We start from the raw sequence: 22,787 nt of genomic DNA on the forward strand, positions 1-22,787 counted from the left end.
GTTCCACCAGGGAGGACGCTGCCGGCGGGCAGTGTGGTTCATCTATCAAGTTTTCGACGTATGCGCAGAACAGTTACAGTACGCTATGTATATTGTGGAACGGAGGACATTTTCGCCAGTTTGCGACGGCTCACCTGAAGATGACCGGCAGGGGCCCAGTTGAAATATCGTGCGAAGTATTGAATGACGACCGGCTGCAAGCCCGAGATTTGTTTGAACAGTCAATTCGCCAGGAAAATTTTAAAATTCACATTCCTTGAGTACTCACCTTTCTTCATCCACATATTCTGTTCTCTCCAACTGCAGTTCTTGGTGATGTCTCTCTAATCTCTTCTCACCTTTTTTCCAACATAACCAAACACTAGACTGTCTCACTAGAGGAATTCATAGTTTTGAGCACTGTGACATTTGTCTGACTAACATCTATCTAATGTTACTGTCAAGTGACAAGCTTTTCGAACTTGGGAGAATATGAACCACAAACTGGTTATGAAGAAAGCTATGAGCGATGAAGTGGGATGTGCTAATAACTCTTACAATGCATCTGTTTCACGGAAATGAAATCAAAAGTCATCATCATCTCCGTTATGGAACTGCCTGAAATAACTAATTGTGTTTCTTTATATGTCATTGACATTGTTTTGAAATGTTACTATTGTCCTCTGTGATTCTGCTGGTTTATCACTAGAAGTTAGTGGAGAGTACATGCCCAGCAAATATGACAGAACATAAAAAACAAATATCAGTTGGTGCTACAGCAAACCAATCTTCAAATTATATGTTGACAATTTTTATGCATTTTTTTTTTTTTTTTTTTTTTTTTTGGTTGTGGTTTTAGGGCGCAAAACTGCTATGGTCATTAGCGCCCAGCCCGTGACTTAAGACAGTAAAAAACCGAAATTGAAAACCAGCAGCAATGGAAACAAACTCATAAAATTGGAGAAACTGAAAGTAGAAAGAATGCTTAAAAATCCACTACAGACAGGGGGTGAGTGTCCCCAAAAAAAAAAACTTCAAATGACTGACGTCATTTCACTGTCACTAATAAACTGGAGAACGCGGTTGGCTGAGCACGTGTCATCTGCTAAAATCGACGATGGATCAGGCGATAGCTGTAGATGCGAGCGTAACGGATTAATTCAATTAAAAGGTGTCTGACCGTCCACGGCTGAGAGCAGTGGGGACAGAGTGGAGGAGGATCACCGCTTAAAAGATGTCTATGGCTAAAAAGACAGTGCCCTATCCGGAGTCGAGCTAAAATTACCTCCTCCCGACGACGCGTTTGGGAGGAAGAAGTCCAAGCGCAAGGAAGGGCTTTCACTTCCCGCAATTTATTACGGGGAAGTGTTAACCAATGCGCATGCCATAAATGAGCAACTTGGCGACATAAACCGCTCCGTAGATCGGTGAAGGGAAGCGACTGAATAGCTGGCCGAGGAAGAGAGACTGCAGCCTTGGCCGCCATATCGGCCGCCTCATTCCCACAGATACCAGTGTGTCCCGGGAGCCAGAGGAACGCCACCGAGACGCCCCCCAGGTGGAGCAAGCGCAGACAGTCCTGAATCCGGTGGACCAGAGGGTGCACAGGGTAAAGAGCTTGGAGACTGAGGAGAGAGCTGAGAGAATCTGAGCAGATAACGTACTGAATCCGCTGATGGCGGCGGATGTAGTGGACAGCCTGGAGAACAGCGTAAAGCTCCGCAGTATAAACCGAACACTGGTCAGGAAGTCTAAAGCGATTTGGGGTGTCGCCAACAATATAGGCACTCCCTACACCTAATGATGTTTTCGAGCCGTCGGTGTAAATAAATGTGGCGTCCGTCATTTGTGCACATAGAGCAGCAAATGCCCGACGATAAACAAGTGTAGGGGTACCATCCTTGGGAAATTGACAAAGGTCACGAAGCAGGCAGATCCGGGGACGGAGCCAAGGCGGTGCTGTACCCCAAGTTGTCAACAAGGTTTTCGGAAAGCGGCAGGAAAGAGAATCCAGCAATTGACGGAAGCGGACTCCCGGGGGTAGTAGGGAGGAGGAGCGGCCTGCATACCCTACATCAAAGGAGGCGTCGAAAAAAAGGTCATGGGCTGGATTAGCAGGCATAGAAGACAGATGGCTAGCATAACGACTCAGGAGGACTGCTCGCTGATTGAACAGCGGAGGTTCAGCAGTCTCAGCATAAAGGCTTTCCACAGGGCTAGTGTAAAAAGCTCCAGACACTAAACGTAATCCACGGTGGTGGATAGAGTCGAGACGCCGAAGAATAGACGGCCGAGCAGAGGAGTAGACTATGCTTCCGTAATCCAATTTTGAGCGCACTAAGGCGCGATAGAGGCGGAGAAGGACCACTCGGTCCGCTCCCCAGGAGGTACCATTCAGGACACGGAGGGTGTTAAGCGATCGCAGACAGCGAGCCGAAAGATAGGAGACGTGGGAGGACCAGCACAGTTTTCTGTCAAACATAAGACCCAAGAATTTAGCGACGTCTGAAAACGGAAGGTTGACAGGACCTAGATGTAAGGAGGGCGGAAGAAACTCCTTACGTCGCCAAAAATTGACACAAACGGTCTTACTGGGTGAAAAACGGAAGCCGGTTTCGATGCTCCACGAGTGGAGGCGATCGAGACATCCTTGAAGACGTCGTTCAAGAAGGCTGGTCCGTTGAGAGCTGTAGTAGATAGCAAAATCGTCCACAAAGAGGGAGCCCGAGACATCAGGAAGGAGACAATCCACAACTGGATTTATGGCGATGGCAAACAGTACAACACTCAGCACGGATCCCTGGGGTACCCCATTTTCTTGGGAGAAAGTACGGGAGAGGGTAGTGTTCACCCGCACCATAAATGTGCGCTCTGCCATAAATTCGTGAAGAAAAAGGGGCAGCGGTCCTCGAAAGCCCCAAGAGAACAGTGTGCGGAGGATGCCTGTCCTCCAACAGGTATCGTATGCTCTCTCCAGATCAAAAAATATTGCTACCGTTTGGCGTTTCCGGAGAAAATTGTTCATGATATAAGTGGAGAGAGCAACAAGATGGTCAACTGCAGAACGATGCTTCCGGAATCCGCATTGGGCTGGTGTTAAAAGACTGCGGGAGTCTAGCCACCAAGCTAAACGGTAATTCACCATACGCTCCAAAACCTTACAGACACTACTCGTGAGAGAAATGGGGCGATAGCTAGAGGGGAGATGTTTGTCCTTTCCAGGTTTCGGAACAGGAACGACAATAGCTTCCCGCCACCGTTTGGGAAAGGTACTGTCGGTCCAAATTCGATTATAAAGGCGAAGGAGGTAACGCAGACTAGGAGTTGATAAATGCAGCAACATTTGGACATGGATACCATCCGGTCCCGGGGCGGAGGAGCGAGAAGATGAGAGGGCATGTTGGAGTTCCCGCATGGAGAAAACAGTATTGTAGCTTTCGTGATTTTAAGAGGAGAAAGCGAGAGGTCGCACTTCCGCTGCACGTTTCTTCGGGAGAAACGCTGGCGGGTAATTTGAAGAGCTCGAAACCTCAGCAAAGTGCTGACCCAACGAGTTAGAAATTGCGACGGGGTCCACTAAGGTATCATGCGCGACAGTGAGCCCAGAGACCGGGGAGAAACTAGGTGCGCCTGAGAACCGTCGAAGCCGACTCCAAACTTCCGAGGAGGGAGTGAAGGTGTTAAATGAGCTAATAAAGAATTTCCAGCTTGCCTTCTTGCTATCGCGGATGACGCGACGGCATCGCGCACGGAGCTGCTTATAGCGGATACAGTTGGCCAAAGTAGGATGGTGACGGAAAATGCGAAGAGCACGTCGCCGCTCACGTATTGCATCACGGCATGCCTCGTTCCACCAAGGAACTGGGGGGCGCCGGGGCAATTCGGAGGTGCGTGGTATTGAACGTTCTGCAGCTGTAAGGATAACGTCGGTAATATGTGTGACCTCATCGTCGACGCTAGGAAAGCGACGGTCATCGAATGTCGCGAGAGACAAAAAAAGTGTCCAATCGGCTTGGGCAAACTTCCAGCGTCGCGGGCGCATATATGGCAGTTGAGGCTGCAGTCTGAGGACACATGGAAAGTGGTCACTCGAGTGTGTATCATCAAGGGCGAACCATTCGAAGTGCCGAGCTAGCGGAACAGTACCGACCGCAAGGTCCAAATGAGATAAGGTTGTCGTGGAGGCAGACAAAAATGTGGGGACCCCAGTGTTGAGGCAAACTAGATCCGCTTGGTGGAAGACGTCTAGCAATATGGAGCCACGTGGACAAGGATGTGGAGATCCCCAAAGCGGGTGGTGGGCATTGAAGTCCCCAACCAGCAAATAGGGGGGTGGAAGCTGACCAAGAAGATGGAGATCAGCTCGTGCCATTGGTGTGGACGATGGAATGTATACAGTACAAAGAGAGAGCGTGTATCCGGAAAGCGAAAGACGGACGGCGACAGCTTGGAAGGAAGTGTTTAAGGGGATTAGGTGATAATGGAGAGTATCATGGAGAAGAATCATGAGTCCTCCATGGGCTGGAGAGCCTTCAACAGAGGGGAGATCATATCGGATGGACTGAAAATGAGGGAGAACAAAGCGGTCATGGGGACGCAGCTTCGTTTCCTGAAGACAGAAGATGACCGGCGAGTAGGATCTTAAGAGGATCGACAATTCATCCCTATTGGCTCGAATGCCGCGGATATTCCAGTGGATAATGGACATGGGGTGAACAGAAAATGGAGGACTGTGACCAAAGTTGTTGTCAAGTCAAAGACTGCTTGGAGCTAGCTACCGACAGCATGGAATGGCAGTCAGCCGAAGGCAGAAGATCCTCATCCATAGGTTGGTCAGGAGCAACTCCTGCCACCAGCGATCGGCCGGTTGACCGGCCACCAGCAGTGCGCCTCGGCGACACAGAAGACGGCCGAGGGCGATTTCCGCCAGGTGGTGCTGTAGATGGGACACGCCTTGGCGGAGAAGGAGAGGAACTGGGTTTCTTTGTAGCCTTCTTGGAAGAATGATGTTTAGATGGAGGAACCGATGGTTGGGAAGTTGCGGTACGTAAAAACTCTTCACGAGTATGCTCTTTTTTCGAAGACTTGGCGTCCGACTTTTGGGCTCGAGATTTAGCAGAACCCGACGAAGGGTGAGCCATAGAGTGGGCAGGCGGAAGTGGTGAGGTTGAACGAGCGATCTTTGCGCTGGCCGATCTGACGACCGTGGCACTAAAGGTGACGTCGCAAGTCTGCGTGGCCGCCTCCTTTGTTGGCCGAGGAGAAGCAAGGACAGTGCTATATTTTCCTGTCTGAGGCACGGTGGGCTTGCGACTGGCGAATAATTTTCGAGCAGCAAAGGTCGACACCTTTTCCTTCACTCTTATTTCCTGGATGAGCTTTTTGTCCTTAAAAACGGGGCAATCTCGAGAGGAAGCAGCGTGGTCACCCATACAGTTGATGCAGCGAGGGGATGGAGGTGGACAAGCACCCTCATGGGCATCCTTGCCACACGTAGCACATTTGGCCGGATTGGAACAGGACTGACTGGTGTGATTGAACCGCTGACATCGATAGCAACGCGTAGGGTTTGGGACGTAGTAAGGGCGAACGGAAATTATCTCATAGCCCGCTTTGATTTTCGATGGGAGTTGAACTTTGTCGAACGTCAAGAAGACAGTGCGGGTTGGAATGATGTTCGTGTCAACCCTTTTCATAACTCTATGAACAGCTGTTACGCCCTGGTCAGACAGGTAGTGCTGAATTTCTTCGTCAGACAATCCATCGAGGGATCGTGTATAGATGACTCCACACGAGGAATTTAAGGTACGGTGCGGTTCCACCCGGACACGGAAGGTGTGGAGCAGAGAAGTACGCAGCAATTTTTGTGCCTGGAGGGCACTGTGTGTTTCTAACAACAGGGTGCCGTTCCGTAATCTGGAACAAGACTTTACAGGACCTGCTATTGCGTCAACACCTTTCTGAATAATGAAAGGGTTGACTGTGGAGAAGTCGTGACCTTCATCAGACCGAGAAACAACAAGGAACTGTAGTAACGATGGAAGAATCGTCTGTGGCTGAGACTCAGTATACTTACGTTTGTGAGCAGACTTAGTGGAAGGTGAGGAAACCATTGCAGAAGAATCCCCCATGATTACCGGCGTCTCCGATGGCGCGCTCCTCCCTTGTGGGGGCCCTCTCTGAGGGCACTCACGCCTTAGGTGATTGTTCACACCTCAGGTCACACCTCCCGACAAACGGACGGAGGGACCAATCGGCATTTTCGGAAGGTATCAGCTCGGGTAATCACCCCTCCCTGGGCCTGGCCGTTACCAGGGGGTACGTACGTGTCCTACCTGTCTACCCGGGGCGGGGAATTACGCGTTACCCCGTCACCGGCTACGCACGAAGGGCGTGGGTCGGCCTTCAGACACGCACAGGGAGGAAGAAAGAGAAAGGGAAAGGAAAGAAGAGAGGTCTCAAACGCCGCAGTGGAGAAAAGGGGAAGAGAAGAGGTAAGGAAAAAGGGAAGGACAAAGGAAGGAAGAAGACATAAAAGCAAGAAAGGCGAAGAATGCAGTACATTTACGAGCATCCGTCTCCGGACGTAGGCACAAACCATACTCCCAGATGGGGAGAAAGGGAAGGAAAGGAAGGAAAGAGCCAGAGGTGAGGGGAGGAGGGGCGAAGATAGGGATGGGGAAGGATGCGGAATGGGAAGGTATGCAGTCCGGAAAGGAAGGAAGGCCACATTAGCTCGGGGTCCCGTGCTCGCTACGCACGTATCCACAAAAGAGTTGTGGACCCCCTGGGGGGAATTTTTATGCAGTGTTTCATGTTTTTCATTGTCCTGAAAACTAATGTCTTGGTACGGTCCTATTAAACAACCAGCTCCATATTACTAACAGAAGACTTACAGTTACAATCAGAATAAGACACCGCTGCATCACCATTTTGTTACCAACTTCTGAATATTACTCTTTCATAGAGTGCTAAATATTTAGGCAGTGTTTGAATAATTTTATGAGCCAGTACAAATGTAAGCTTCAACTATACAGGGTGGTCCATTGATCATGACTGGGCCAAATAGCTCTCGAAATAAGCATCAAACAAAAGAACTACAACGAACGAAACTTGTCTAGCTTGAAGGGGGAAACCAGATGGCGCTATGGTTGGCCCGCTAGACGGCACTACCATAGGTAAAATAGATATCAACTGCATTTTTTAAAATAGGAACCCCCACTTTTTATTACATATTTGTGTAGTACGTAAAGAAATATGAATGTTTTAGTTGGACCACTTTGTGATAGATGGTGCTGTAATAGTCACAAACATATGGCTCAATTTTAGACGAACAGTTGGTAACCGGTAGGTTTTTTATATTAAAATACAGAACGTAGGTACATTTGAACATTTTATTTCAGTTGCTCGAATGTGATAGATGTACCTTTGTGAACTTATTTCTGAGAATGCATGCTGTTACAGCATGATTACCTGTAAATGCCACATTAATGCAATAAATGCTCAAAATCATGTCAGTCAACCTCAATGCATTTGGCAATACCTGTAACAACATTCCTCTCAACAGCAAGTAGTTCGCCTTCCGTAATGTTCGCACATGCATTGACAATGCGCTGACGCATGTTGTCAGGCGTTGTCGGTGGATCACGATAGCAAATATCCTACAACTTTGGTTAAAGAAAGGCAAATCAGTGTTTATAGCATTTGTAGATTTACATAAATTCGTTTGACAAATTTTACTGGAATACACTATTTGAAATACTGAAAGTTGTATAATTAAAAAAGGGAGCAAAAGACTATTTACAACTTCTATAAAAACCAGAATGCAGCTGTGAGTCTGAGGACACGAAAGGGAAGCAGTGATCAAGAATGGAGTGAATCAGGTTTGTAGCCTATCCCCAATGCTATTCAATAGGTAGACTGAACAAGCAGTGGAGGACAACAGAAAAATTTGGCAAAGGAATCAAAATGCAGGGAGAACAATTCAAAAATTTGACATTTGCAAGCAACACTAATTTTGTCACACATTAAAGGTCTCTGAAGAATGGTTGATCACAATGAATGTGTCTAAAAGGAGTTGTAAAATGAAGACAAAAAGTGAAACAATGATGCATTCCTGGAGCAAAGAACTATCTAGATGTTGACATGAAATCACATCTGCTACAGTGCTGCGGATCTGAGAGCAACTGTATAACTCCTATCATCTCATCGAATTGATCACGGTAGAGAAGATAGTTCAAGTATAATACACTGAAAAGGAAACATCTTTGAAATGAGTATATTTATTATGCATGTATGTTTTATTACCAATGTACTACTAGTTCCTTTATGGTTGATCACAACAAATTGTGAAATGTTAGTTACATGTTCTTTACTGATGACCTTCAGTCAGTCAGTCAGTCAGTCAGTCTCTCTCTCTCTCTCTCTCTCTCTCTCTTCATCATCATGCAACATGTGGGAATGCATAACACTGGAAATTCCTGGATGGAATAATGCATATATGTGGATGTGAAACCTTCCAAAAAGATTTTCAGAATGTCATGTGGCTCTGCTTCTAAGAAAGATATTGGATGATTGCAAAGATGCCTATAATCTTCTGACAGAGTAGCAGCACATCATTTACACTGCAGTAAAGGAAAAACTTTCTAGCAACCATCAAAGTAGTATTTAAGCAGTCTGTCCTTTTAATGGGGCCCATGTCTATATACTTTTAGCAATTCCTTTGCCTGAATTCTCAGACATTTGTCTCCAACTTTAGCACTTTCTGTAGCACACTCTCAAAAACAGTTTATGACACCATTTGAATGATCACTACTGGGACTGAATTTCAGCAGTATGGTGGTATAAATATTGAAACACTACGAGTAATAGTAATATTAACAATAATTAAAATCAACTATTGCATATTACAAGGCATTAACTAACCAACATTGGAAAAGACGTACGTTTTTCTTTGATCTCTCTTTTAAGAGATTCTATCCTCTCCTTTTGTGCTAATTCCTTTGCTTTCTTTTCCTGGACTTCCATTTTTAATGCTCTGTATTCTCTTAGCAATGCTAACCTTTCTTCTTCCTTTGACTGCAAGAAATAAAATGCAGCATTATTAATAATTAGTTGTTATTTTTGTGGGTTTGGCTTCAATGTAATGACAACTGGACTGATAGACCAGTGTCAGTCATCAGATAGCTGTTTATGGAAGACAGACATACTATATAAATATTTTCAATAAATTTAGTAAACTGTCTGTCAGTGCTGAGAAATATGGAAAACAATCAACATGCAAAAAAGCTCAAGGTGATGACTCATACAATTTCTGAGATTTCCAGGTTGAAATTCCAAATTTTCCAGAAGTAATTTTTTGTTGTATGTGAGAGCAAGTTTTATTTATCTAACTTCCATGGCTGCTAATTAAACACTTTTAGTTGCCACTTGATTTAATGGTGGTTATTACACGTTGAGCTAGCATTGTAAACAAGTTTGCTAAGAAATATGAATACAGGGTGTACATCACGTCCGGGAACACTTTCAATTATTTATTGCACAAGAACCAAACACTGTACAGATATCATACATATGTCATTTTGAAGAGAAACAAAGTCTCTCTCCCTCTCCCCCCCTCCCCCCCCCCCCTCCCCACATATACAGCCATAGCGTAGTTTGGCAATTTGCCAATAGTCAGTGCTAGCCAAAACACGGCCGTGTTACAGAAGGGGACAGCTGCTTCATGAAATGGCTTCCCCAATCGCCAAATCACACTGTGAGACTTTTTTTTCTATGGGGACAAATTAATGATCTGGTGTACGTACTGCTTCTACCACTCAACGTAGAAGAGCTCCGGGATAATACAAGAAGTGACTGCCACACTGGTACGGGCATGGCAAGAATTCTATTACCATATTGACATCTGCCGAGTCACTCACGGTTTGCATACTCAATGCTTGCAAAAAAACACACCTTTCAGAATTTCTCTTCAAAATGCAATATGCATGACATCTGTACAATATTTAGTTCGTGTGCAATAAATAATTTAAAGTGTTCCTGGACTTTATGTACACCCAGTATAATGTTCAATATGAATAGCATGTTCAATATTAATACTCTGTAACAACAGGAATATGTAATAATTTACTATATATTTTATTCATACTGAGAAAAGTTATTAGAACACAGTATGAAGGAAAGGTAAAGTAGCACACAACAAATTTACTAATGAATTTTTATTGTTCTACAGTACAAAAAATACTCGCCTCAGTATTCAAAAATAGTGTCAGCCAAAACCAAAAGAATGTCACATCAGCTTTAAACTGATTTGGAAGTAGTATTTGAAACAAAATGGTTGAGAATGTCACAATGAAAGACTATTGATTCAAAAGGCTCTAAGCACTATGCGACTTAACTTCTGAGGTCATCAGTCACCTAGAACTTAGAACTAATTGAACCTAACTAACCTAAGGACATCCTACACATCCATGCCCGAGACAGGATTCGAACCTGTGACTGTAGCGGTTGCCCGACTCCAGACTGTAGCGCCTAGAACCGCACGGCCACTCCGGCCGGCGAAAGACTATTCCAAGAAATATTTGAATGAAGGTAATTCAGACATAATATGGCACCACATTTGCTTACAAATTTTACTGAAGATAAATGAAATTAAAAAGTACTATGTTACTCTCAATAACCTCCTTCACTGGTCAGTGCACTTCTTAGCCTATGTGTTCATACATCGGAAGCAATTCCCTTAAGTCATCAGTGAATTACCCCAACTAATACCACTTTCTGTAGCTCGAGCACAAGTAATTTGGCGAGTTTAGAATAGGTGCATTTCACCACTTCACTGACCCATGCACACTGGTGTGCAGTGCTACAGAGGGGGAGAAGAGAAGTGGGCAGAGGCAGATGGAGGACAGCAATTAGGGAAGATCGAGGCCTGGAGGTTATGGGAGAGTGTTCCAACTAGTGCAGCTATGATTAAAACAATTACAGAATAACCATTTGACATAATAATTTACTAATATATAAGAAACTATCAGCCTTGATTGCGGTAATGAAACCAATCTTTACCTAGGTTTCAGCCCAAATAATTGACCTGTCTTCAGAATATATACCTGAATCTATAATTTGTCTAAGAGGGCATGTCTTATTTCTAGACCATGCCCTCTTAGACAAATTATAGATTCAGGTATATATTCTGAAGAAGGCTCAATTATTTGGGCTGAAACCTAGGTAAAGGTTTGTTTCATTACCACAATCGAGGCTGATAGTTTCTTATATATTAGATTATCACAATTGCTGACTGTGCTGCTATGTTGAAAGTACATAATAATTTACATTTGATGCCGTTACATAGTTACTAGTTTTTTTAGACCACTTATGTTAGTAAACCACAATGTGTGCTCCCTCGGTAGCTTGGAGAATGTTGAGGTGGTATTCACATTCCCACCAGGTGTTTCGTAACATGTATTCTGTCACGGTATCCACAGCAACTTGTATCCTAGCCTTCAGTTCATCAATGTCAGCAACTGGTGTGACGAAGACTGTCCTCGATATAGCCCCAGAAAAAAAGGTGAAGGGGCGTAATATCTGGAGAGCAGGGTGGCCAGGGTGTTGGACCGTTCTTTGCAACCCACCGATCCGGAAATGTTTCATCCAGGAAATCACGCACCATCAAAGCCCAATGGGGGGTGCTCCATCTTGCTGGAAAAGTATCCACGGTCTATATTCTTCTAACTGTGTGGCAATGAACTGTTGCCAAACATGGAAGTAAATGTTAGCGGTAATGGATTTTTCCGTGATGAAAAACAGACCAAAAACCTTGTTATGCATGAGGCCACACCAAACATTCATTTTTTCACTGTTTCACAGTAACTGTACAGTAGCATGTAGAGACTCTGAACCCCTTGTATGGACATTATGCCTCTTTACCATTCCACTGACACGAAAGGTGGATACATCAGTAAAGAATATGCGATTTAAGTAATCATTAGCACCATCAATCCTGTTTAGAATCTCAGCTGCAAATTCAGCATGTGTCAGCAAATCATTCGGTTGCAAGGCCTGCAAAATTTGCACTTTGTAAGCACACAACCTAAGCCTTTCATGAAGAATCTTCACCACACTTGCTTGCGATATTTGAAGTTCACAAGAAGCTCGACGAGTCGATTTAGACGGACTCTGTCAAAATGATTGTCTAACACTATCAACAGTTGCATCACTTACACAAGGCCTGCCACTTCGAGGACGATCTTCAACACTGCCCGTTTCGTTAAACTTTGCATACCTCGCTTTACCGATTTAAAGTCAGGAGGGCTGCGTCCATAAGAAGCCCGAAATTTACGCCGAACACCGACTGGTGATTTCGTTTTGTGAAAAGAAAGCACACACTGCTCTTTCACCTGCTCTGATGCCATTTCTCCAGCAATTAACGTGACCTAACAGACCGCATTGGTGTTGTGGAGCACTAGCACCATCTACTGGTCGCAACAACTAGTAACACTAGCCTATGTAACAGCATCAAATGTAACTTATTATGACAAATGGTTATTCTGTTATAATTTTTTATGATCAGGGCAAGACTTTGTGCTCACCCTGTATTTCTTCTGTAACCCAACATTTCTTTACAGTCACTTTTGTTGCCTTTATGTCTGTCTGTTCAACTTAAGTGACTGCCCTTTTTTGAAAAGTTCATTCCTCTTCAACTGAACTGCCTACTGTGAATTTTTTGTCACAGCATCTACAGCCTTAGATAACCTCTAACACATCTCGCCCATCCTCAGTGCTTCAGTATCCAACTCCTTCCACTTTGATTCTTCCAGAAGATTATCTTACACTTCTCTCTACTCTTCATTACTCAATCGTGATCCGAGTATCTGCATCTGGGTATGCCTTAAAACCCAATATCCGATTTTGGAATCTCTTCTTACGATCCAAGTGCATCTCCTCCTCTAATAAATCATTAACAGTATATTCGCTATTACCAGCTGAAATTTGTTGCAGACAGAGCAATTGAAATAATAGTCTGCTCACTCAGAACATGGCATACAGACTGTTATGAAAAATACCCAATCACTGAGACATGTAACATTTCACTGCCACACCGAACACTGAAGTGGAACCGAGGCTTGCAGCAGAAAGTGACTGATTACAATCTGGCAACAACCCAAGATTCTTGGATTTCCCAAATCTTAACCACACCATTATGGCTCACCTATATTACCATCGAGGGAGTACATGCAGGTTATGTAATTAACATAAGAACAATGAACAACTGGAACCAACTGAATGAAGCATTGCAGTTGTACAGACACCGACTTCATCTTCGGGAATAGTTTGCTCTGTCCTGTCGCCCAGATTTTGGCTTTTTGTCATTTTCCTAAATCACTTCAGGCAAATACCAGATATGTGCCTTCAACAAGACCACAGCTAACCAACTGTCCTAGCCTCATAAAACATTCTGTGTGCATGTGTACTGGAGCTACTTGTATTCATAGTGTTATGGTGAGACATCTTACACCATCATGACAATTTCTGGGTTAAATAAGCACATACATAAAAGAGAATAAGATAGATCTGGTCTGATGCTATCTGCTCAAGTAGTCTATGAATGATAAAGTACAGATGAAAATCACAGCTGTATCAGTAATGGTAACGCTAATGCAAAAAGAATGGATAGGAAGATCTGTTACGACTAGACCTCTAACAATATATAACAGCAAATAATCACCACAGAGACTTTTTTAAAATAGTGCAAACTTACATTTTTTTCATCAGATTCAGACTTCTTTTTCATTTCACTCATAGCCACACGTCTCCGTATCATCTTCACCTCCTCTTCTGGACGGATGCGCATCATCATCTCTTCTATGATTGGTCGTATTTGTGGATTACACACACTGGATAGTACAACATGCTGTTACGATTGGTTTGCCGTGTTAAAAATAAAAGTTAATAGTCAAAGAAATAATATAAATACAAAAGTTACAAGACATCAGAAAATATCAGGGTATTTACAAATATTTAGCAAATTACACAGCACAGTAGTGTCACCTAGTGAAATGCACAGTTACCACTGTTTTAAAGTTTTTCATTTGTTACTGTTAGAAAAAACAGCTCAGAAACAGACGAACAACTAGAATGACAACAGCACAACCAGTGTTCGGCTGTAGTGAACTGTTTAAATACAAACAAATATGAACCTAGACTATACTAGATGCCAGTCTTACAACAACCTTTACTTAGCATTCACTTTCATTGCTTTCATCAACTCGACCAAGTTATCACCTTTCACCCTAAACTAGACTTCAGGCTACTGCTACAGAACTGTGTCATCACAACCAATCAACCCCACTTCAGCACGACACCAGTTGTATCGTACTCATTCTAGCAGCTCACCAGAAACTGGCTAAGGTTTTTCAGCTTGCATTTAAGGAAACTTGCGAAAAATGGAAATTGTGTGTGAGAGATTTGTTATACGACTTTACAATTTTTGTAATGGCCAAAATCAACAACCGTGCCTCAAATCCTATTGTTCAACTTTTGATAATCACCTTCACAGATGGCTGTTTACAATTCATCACAAACATGATTCTGTGAGAAGTAAATTATGTTAAGATGAGATCCGAAAGGACTGGCACACGACTTATTGTGATACATCCCAAGGCACGATGAGACTGCAATGTATTTGATTTTGCATTAACATCTAGCTATGAAAAAGATCTGTTCCCAACAAATGCCACAAAACTTTAGTGTCAATTACTGTAAGGAAATGCTTAAAAAATTCTATCAACGGGAAGCAAGATGTCGATACAAAATCCTAACAGGAGACAAAACTGTCATATTCCAGAAACTAAGTAATGATCACTTGTTTGTGTGTCCGAGTCAAAGTGAGACCGAAAGAGGTTTACGATAATTACTGAAGTAGAAAAAATAAATTAGAAACTAGAATGCAGATTACCATGGCTGGCTGATCATGAGAATAGAAAGGAGAAGCAAACCACTCTGTATTACATTAAAACCACCACCCTAAAAGCCGTACAGTGGAGGACACAGAGGGACAAAGGACATACCCTAAAACTCATATCAAATGATAAAACACACCCTCACAAATAGAACATAGAACTAGAGCTACTGTTGGAGCATTGTCGCCTAACACCGAAGGTAGGGTGCTGGGAAATTTAAAAGTCCGCCACAGAGCAGCAAAAAGTGGGCAGTCCAGCAAGAGGTGGACAAGTGTAATTTGGAAGCCACACCGATATTGAGGTGGGTCCTCATGACGGAGGAGGTAACTAGGTGTGAGCCACGTACGGCCGATACTGAGTCGACAAACAACTGATTCTATGCAAGAGGCTCGCAGGGAAGACTTCCACATATTCGCAGTCTCCTTAATGACACACAGTTTGTTGTGCATACTGTTATGTCACTCCGTCTCCCAAAGCTGAAAAACCTTGCGACATAAGACAGAACGCAGGGCAGTTTCATTAGAGATATCCATCTCCAGGGGAGGTTTCCGCATAGCCTGTCAACAAGTTCGTTACCTGGGATTTCAACATGTCCTGGGGTCCACACAAACACCACTGAACAAGTGGACCGTTCCCAGGCAGACGTGGCCTCCTGCATGTTTGCTACTAAAGGATGGTGAGGGTAGCACTGGTCGGTAGCTCGTAAGCTGCTCAGGGAGTCAGAACAGAGGAAACTGCTTACCAGAACAGGAACGAATGTACTAAAGTGGATGAGATATGGCCACCAGCTCTGCAGTAAATACACTGCAGCTGGCAGGCAAGGAATGCTGTTCAATATGGTCTCTGAACATAGGCGAAGCTAACATTACCATCAGCCATCGAGTAAACAACTTCAGAGTCCCAGTACACGTCAAGAATTGAGAGGAAGCGACAGCGGAGAGTGTCGGTGTTAAAATGGTCCTTAGGGCCGTGCAAAAGGTCCAGACAACGTTTCGGCTGAGGTATACACCGTGGAGGTGTATGTGAATGGACCTCAAGCAGAGATGGTAAAGAGAAGGACTCCAGTTCAGAGAGAAGGGATCACACGCGAACCGAAATCGTGAGCCCTAATGTTGGCCGCCGATGCGGGAGGTAAACTGCTGCATGCGGGAAAAGAAGACAGTAATTCAGATGCTCAGAGGAGCTACGAATGTGTGCAACAAAACTGTCAAGCAGTTGTGCACATCAGATCCAAAATCGAGGGACTCCGGCCTCCACCAGGACACTGGTCACACGACTCTTTCTAAAAGCTCCTGTCGCTAGGCAAATGCCACAGTGGTGCACTGGGTTGACTAAATGCAATGCTGAGGGCACCACCGAGCCGTAAACCGGACTCCCATAGTGAAGGCAGGATTGAACAAGGGCTCTGTAGAGCTGCAGCAGCGCAGAGCGATCTGCACCCTAGTTGGTGTTGCTCAGGGAGCGGAGGGCACTGAGATGCTGCCAGCACTTCTGCTTACGCTGACTAAGTCAATTGAGCTTCTGGATGTCCTAAGAATCACTGTATCCCCACTACAGTGAGTGGATCATCAATAAGATAAAGTTCAGGTTCCGGACGAATGGTACGACGCTGACAGAAGTGCACGACACACGATTTTGCGGCAGAAAACTGGAAGCTGTGGGCTAGAGCCCATGACTGTGCCTTGTGAATGGCACCCTGCATGTGCTGCTCAGCAACGCCAGTACTGGAGGAGCAGTACAAAACGCAGAAGCCATCTGCATACAGTGAAGGCGAGACCGACAGCCCTACAGCTGCTGCTAAGCCGTTGATTGGCACTACAAAATTGAGATACACACAATACGGAGCCCCGAGGAATGCCATTCTCCTGAATATGAGGGAGGGGGGGGGGGGGGGGGGCGGATTATGGGAGGCACCAACCTGGACACAGCGTACGGAGCTAGAGGAAGTTTTGGATAAGTGGAGACCCCACTTATACAATGTGGCAAGGATATGATGTCAACAGGTCGTGTCAAATGCTTTACGTATGTCAAAAAAGACAGCAACCAGATGTTGGTGTCTGAAAAAGGCTGTTTGGATGGCAGACTTGAGGGACACAAGATTATCAGTGGTAGAGCGACCCTGGCAGAAACCGCCCTGACATGGAGCTAGTAGGCCATGTGACTCCATCTCCCAACCCAACAACCAACACACAATATGTTCCAGCAGCTTATAAAGAACGTCGGTAGGGCCGATGGGCCAATTACTATCCGCATCAAGGGGGTTTTTACTGGGTTTGAGCAGTGGAACGACAGTGTTCTCCCGCCTTGCGATGAAAAGAGGCCATCACACCAGATCTAGTTGAAGATGATGAGGAAATGGCACTTGTAGTCAGAAGAGAGATCATCTGAATGTGGATCCAATCCGGCCCACGAGCTGTGCCGGGTCAATGTGCAAGTGCGCTGAGGAGCTCCCACTCCATAAATGGAGCGTTAAAGGGTTCACTGTGGCGTGTAGTGAATGAGAGGACTTTACTTTCCACTCACCGTTTCAGGGTGCAAAAGGCTGGGGTGTAGTTCTCCAACGCAGAGGTTCAAACATAGTGCTCGGCATTCGCATTTGCGTCGGTACAGAGCACGCCATTGACGGTAACACCAGGGACACCTGTTGGGGTCTGGTACCCAAAAAGACATCTGATCTCTGTCCAGACATGGGAAGGTGACATATGGCACCCAATGGTCGACACTTACCTCTACCAACACTCCTGTTTCCGTCGTTTTACAAGCTGGCATACACGGGTACGGAGCCGCTTAAAGGCTATCAGATACTGTAAAGAGTGCCGCTCATGTCACTGTAGAGCTTGCCAACTAATTGCCTCAGTAATTTCCGGCGACCACCAAGGGACTGTTTCTCGCCGAGGGGGGGGGGGGGGCACCCTAAAGAGCGAGGGATCACCTGTTCAACCGTCACATCGATGTTACCATGTCAGGGAGAGTTTAAGTTAAAGTTCCCCAATCCACCTTGTTTAAAGGCCATCTGGGCAGGCATCTGTGGGCCTGACACAGGGGCAGTGACAGGAAGATGGGGAAGTGGTCACTACCACACAGGTCGTCACGTGATCTCCAGTGGATAGATGGGAAACGTCCTGGGCTGCGAATTGATAAATCAATTCGCAAGTAACTAACCACACTCAAATATGTGGCGGGCCCAGTATTTAGGAGGCAGAGATCGAATTGCGTCAGTAAAGTTTCAACAGCTCTGCCTCGGCCAGTAACCACGGTGCCACCCCACAAGGGGTTATGGGCGTTAAAATCTCCCAAAAGTAGGAAAGGTTTAGTGAGTTTATAAATCAGTGCATCTAATACATTCAGGGGTACTGCACCATCTGGAGGGAGATATACGTTGCAGACAGTTATTTCCAGTGTCATCCATATTCTGACAGCCACAGCTTCAAGAGGGGTTTGAAGGCACACATTTTCACTACAGACCGAGTTTACGACAAATGTGAACTCCACCCGACACTATTATAATAGCTACGGTTCATGTAATATCCCTTATAGTTGCAGAGGGCAGGGGTCTGCATTGCCGGGAACCAGGTTTCCTGGAGGGCAATGCAGAAAGCAGGTGTAAAGCTTAACAGTTGCCATAGCTCAGCCAGGCGGTGCAAAAAACTGCCGCAATTCCACTGGAGGATGACATCAGCGTGCGACTGGGAAGGCTTGGAACGTTCAATGAGGCAGTTTATGCCTCAGGGTCACCTGCTGCCACCGACTTTTTGCCCGAGCAGTCTATATCCATTGTGTGTGAGGGTCCAGCAGAGCTTTTAGGAAGCAGTGGTGTGTGCGCCACCACAAGTTCCTTGTTCTTGGGGGTCTTCTTTTCTGATTTCTCGCACTGTTCCTTGGGTTTCCCTGGCTGGGAGGACTTCACTGATTTAGTCTCTGGGACTGAGGATGAGTGTGAAGCCCTACAACCAGCTGCTTTTGGGCTCTTCAGCCACTGGCAGGTGTCACCTTTCCCACTAGCAGAAACCTGGAAGAAAGTGACCAAAGGGACCCCTTCCTGGTGAGAGGAGCCGAAGAGGCCTTACGCTTCTCTGGCTCAGAAGTGGAGACTGAAATCCCTGATGGTTGGGGAGGGAGGGCGGGGGGGGGGGGGGTTGTTGCACCCGAAGTAGGTGGTGCGGGAGCACGGGCACCTCCCGGCCGCAGCAAAGGCCACCTGGCATGATGGCCATTGCCGGGAGTCCTGATGCCCCAGGGTGAGTGGCATCTACTCCTTGGCACACGTGGGGAGTTAACAGTGGAGGCATCAACCGACAGGGTACATGGCAGCCCCACCACAACGGACATGCTACAGTGCTGGATATGAGGTGCAAAGAATTCCATGGTCATCATCGGTGCAGGAAACTACACTGCATAGTGGGTGGAGGAAAACAATCACAAAGGTGTCCTCACCCAAGAGATGGAGGATGAGTGGGACTGCAATGCCAGAAGAAGGAAGTTGGCTATATATCTCGATGCACGATGGACACGAAGCACCATGTAAGGTGCCCTTACCCAACTGGCTTGCTCGTCAGGAAAATTTTGAAAAATGGAGGTCAAATCCTACAGAGGACCATCACAAAGGCCAAAAAGCACGAGACTCCTTTTAGTCGCCTCTTATGACAGGCAGTAATACTTTTGACCTATTCTAGCCCCCGGACCTGCAAGGGGGCACACACTATTCATAATAAATTATTCTTATGTTATACCATTTTCTGCTGTTGTTGGTATTACCATATACTCATCTGACCAAAAATCTTTGTCTTTTTCATTTCCCTTCACTCACCACTACTACTACTATATTTAGATTGAGCCTCTGCATTTCCCTTTTCAGTATTTTCTAGCTTCCATGCCACATTTGAACTTCTGAAATTCAATGGCCAAACTCTTAGAATGTTATCCTTTCATTGATTATTGAAGCTTTTTCTCACGGTCACCTTCCCCTACGGCAATCCCCTCCCAGAGATCTGAACAGGGGACTAGTCCAGAATCTTTTGCCAATGGAGAGGTCATCATGACACTCTCACTTACAGGCCACATGTCCTGAGGATACAAGTTATGTGCCTCTAATGCAGTGGTTTCCTTTGCCTTCTGCATCCTCATGCTGTTTATCATTGCTGATTTTTCTGCCTTTAAGGGCAGTTACCCACCCCGGTTGCTCTGAACCTCTGTCCACTCCTCATCCTTTTGAGAAGGCCGACCATTGAAAGAATGAGGGTGGCTTGTTATGCCGGAAGTCTTTGGCTGACAATCACGATTATTAATCAAATTTAAGTGGTGGCATGTTTCGAACCTGGGACCATGTACAGTTTGATTAGTACTCACAGGTACTACCCCTAGACCATAAGTGCACCACATATGTCCCATCATTAAGCAGACATGCCATCTTGCTATTGCAATGACTGTATTGTCATGTTAAAGCTTCAACATAGAGATTCTCATGCAACAATCTGGAAGTGACAATACAGGAAATAAATTTCCTGTACAAGTCCATGATCATTGTAAATATTCCACAAATAAAAACATCAGCATCACTTAATATGTTTACTTATAATGCCATTTCAGCTAATGCCATCATAAAAACTAACTCAAATTAAAAGAACAGAATTGCATGTCCATCACAAAAAATGGTAGAAAGTAGTTGAAGGTTTCGTGACAGACTGCTGGCGCACAGACTACTGCTGGCACACAAACAGACTACTGGGTTTGGTGTAGTTATTTCCGGTGCAGTTCTCTCATTACTACCTGCAACAGTCATTCACTGCTGCAAGGGAATCCAGGGTCTGTTCACCTTTAAGCTTTCTTCTTTCTTGTTGAAGCTAGTGTCATGTTGCGTATTTCTATGGCGTCTCTGAACAAGGTGGTGTGATAGCTGATCTCTACACAAGTAACTTCTGTGTCAGCAAATTTTACTATGTGGCTGGTCTCATGCTCTGCCATGACAAATTTCTGCACCTGCCCCAACCTGCAATGCCGCTTATTTTACGTGGTCCTGGTATTCATTGATCATCCTGTCATTCCAATACAAACTTTTCCACATAGTACGCATTGTGTGTGACTGAGCACAGTAAAATTCATCAAAATGGATGTTACTGCTGTAGACAAAAGCTATCACACCTGCTTCATCAGAGCAGCTACAGAAATACACAAACACGGCACTAACAAGAATGAAAAACACCTCAAGGTGAATGGATCCTGAATTCCCATGCTGCAGAACGACTGCTGCACATAGCAAGCTAAGAACCACACCGGAATTGACTATGGAAAGAGGCCCTTTGACATCAGCACACAAGGTACATAAAATCTACGGCTGCGAGCTCGACTCCACTACACTCCGCCACCAGCAATGGAGGATGAAGCTTTGACAATGCCAGCCACTTTTACTGGTAAAACATCAGAAAAATTATGAATCCTACATCAGCTGACCCCCCATGAACCATGGACCTTGCCGTTGGTGGGGAGGCTTGCGTGCCTCAGCGATACAGATAGCCGTACCGTAGGTACAACCACAACGGAGGGGTATCTGTTGAGAGGCCAGACAAACGTGTGGTTCCTGAAGAGGGGCAGCAGCCTTTTCAGTAGTTGCAGGGGCAACAGTCTGGATTATTGACTGATCTGGCCTTGTAACAATAACCAAAACGGCCTTGCTGTGCTGGTACTGCGAACGGCTGAAAGCAAGGGGAAACTACGGCCGTAATTTTTCCCGAGGGCATGCAGCTTTACTTTATGATTAAATGATGATGGCGTCCTCTTGGGTAAAATATTCCGGAGGTAAAATAGTCCCCCATTCGGATCTCCGGGCGGGGACTACTCAAGAGGATGTCGTTATCAGGAGAAAGAAAACTGGCGTTCTACGGATCGGAGCATGGAATGTCAGATCCCTTAATCGGGCAGGTAGGTTAGAAAATTTAAAAAGGGAAATGGATAGGTTGAAGTTAGATATAGTGGGAATTAGTGAAGTTCGGTGGCAGGAGGAACAAGACTTCTGGTCAGGTGACTACAGGGTTATAAACACAAAATCAAATAGGGGTAATGCAGGAGTAGGTTTAATAATGAATAGGAAAATAGGAATGCGGGTAAGCTACTACAAACAGCATAGTGAACGTATTATTGTGGCCAAGATAGATACGAAGCCCACACCTACTACAGTAGTACAAGTTTATATGCCAACTAGCTCTGCAGATGACGAAGAAATTGAAGAAATGTATGATGAAATAAAAGAAATTATTCAGATTGTGAAGGGAGACGAAAATTTAATAGTCATGGGTGACTGGAATTCGAGTGTAGGAAAAGGGAGAGAAGGAAACATAGTAGGTGAATATGGATTGGGGGACAGAAATGAAAGAGGAAGCCGCCTGGTAGAATTTTGCACAGAGCACAACAATCATAACTAACACTTGGTTTAAGAATCATGAAAGAAGGTTGTGTACATGGAAGAACCCTGGAGATACTAAAAGGTATCAGATAGATTATATAATGGTAAGACAGATTTAGGAACCAGGTTTTAAATTGTAAGACATTTCCAGGGGCAGATGTGGACTCTGACCACAATCTATTGGTTATGACTTGTATATAGAGGGTCTATACAAGGGCGATGTACTTGAGGACAATATTATGGAAATGGAAGAGGATGTAGATGAAGATGAAATGGGAGATATGATACTGCGTGAAGAGTTTGACAGAGCAATGAAAGACCTGAGTCGAAACAAGGCCCCCGGAGTAGACAATATTCCATTGGAACTACTGACGGCCGTGGGAGAGCCAGTCCTGACAAAACTCTACCATCTGGTGAGCAAGATGTATGAAACAGGCGAAATATCCTCAGATTTCAAG

At 45.1% G+C, this 22,787-nt stretch overlaps 1 protein-coding gene across 12 annotated transcripts in view; it reads right to left on the reverse strand.

Moving 5' to 3' along the window:
- LOC126143123 (disks large homolog 5-like) overlaps positions 1-22,787 on the reverse strand; it is a 1,046,479-nt gene that overhangs the window by 478,371 nt on the left and 545,321 nt on the right. For 5 of the 12 annotated variants that reach the window (XR_007529639.1, XM_049915310.1, XM_049915311.1 and 2 more), the window contains exons 2-3: positions 13,733-13,868; positions 8,925-9,057 (exon numbers count right to left, since the gene is read on the reverse strand). The exons of the other annotated variants lie outside the window; for them this stretch is intronic. Coding sequence is in view for 4 of the 5 variants with exons in the window: in XM_049915310.1 (XP_049771267.1) it covers positions 8,925-9,057; positions 13,733-13,868 (269 nt within the window). In the remaining variant the exon portion in view is untranslated. The remainder of the gene's footprint in view (positions 1-8,924; positions 9,058-13,732; positions 13,869-22,787) is intronic. 12 annotated transcript variants of the gene reach the window in all.

Source organism: Schistocerca cancellata, unplaced genomic scaffold (genome assembly GCF_023864275.1).
Source record: "Schistocerca cancellata isolate TAMUIC-IGC-003103 unplaced genomic scaffold, iqSchCanc2.1 HiC_scaffold_782, whole genome shotgun sequence".
NCBI lineage: Eukaryota > Metazoa > Arthropoda > Insecta > Orthoptera > Acrididae > Schistocerca > Schistocerca cancellata.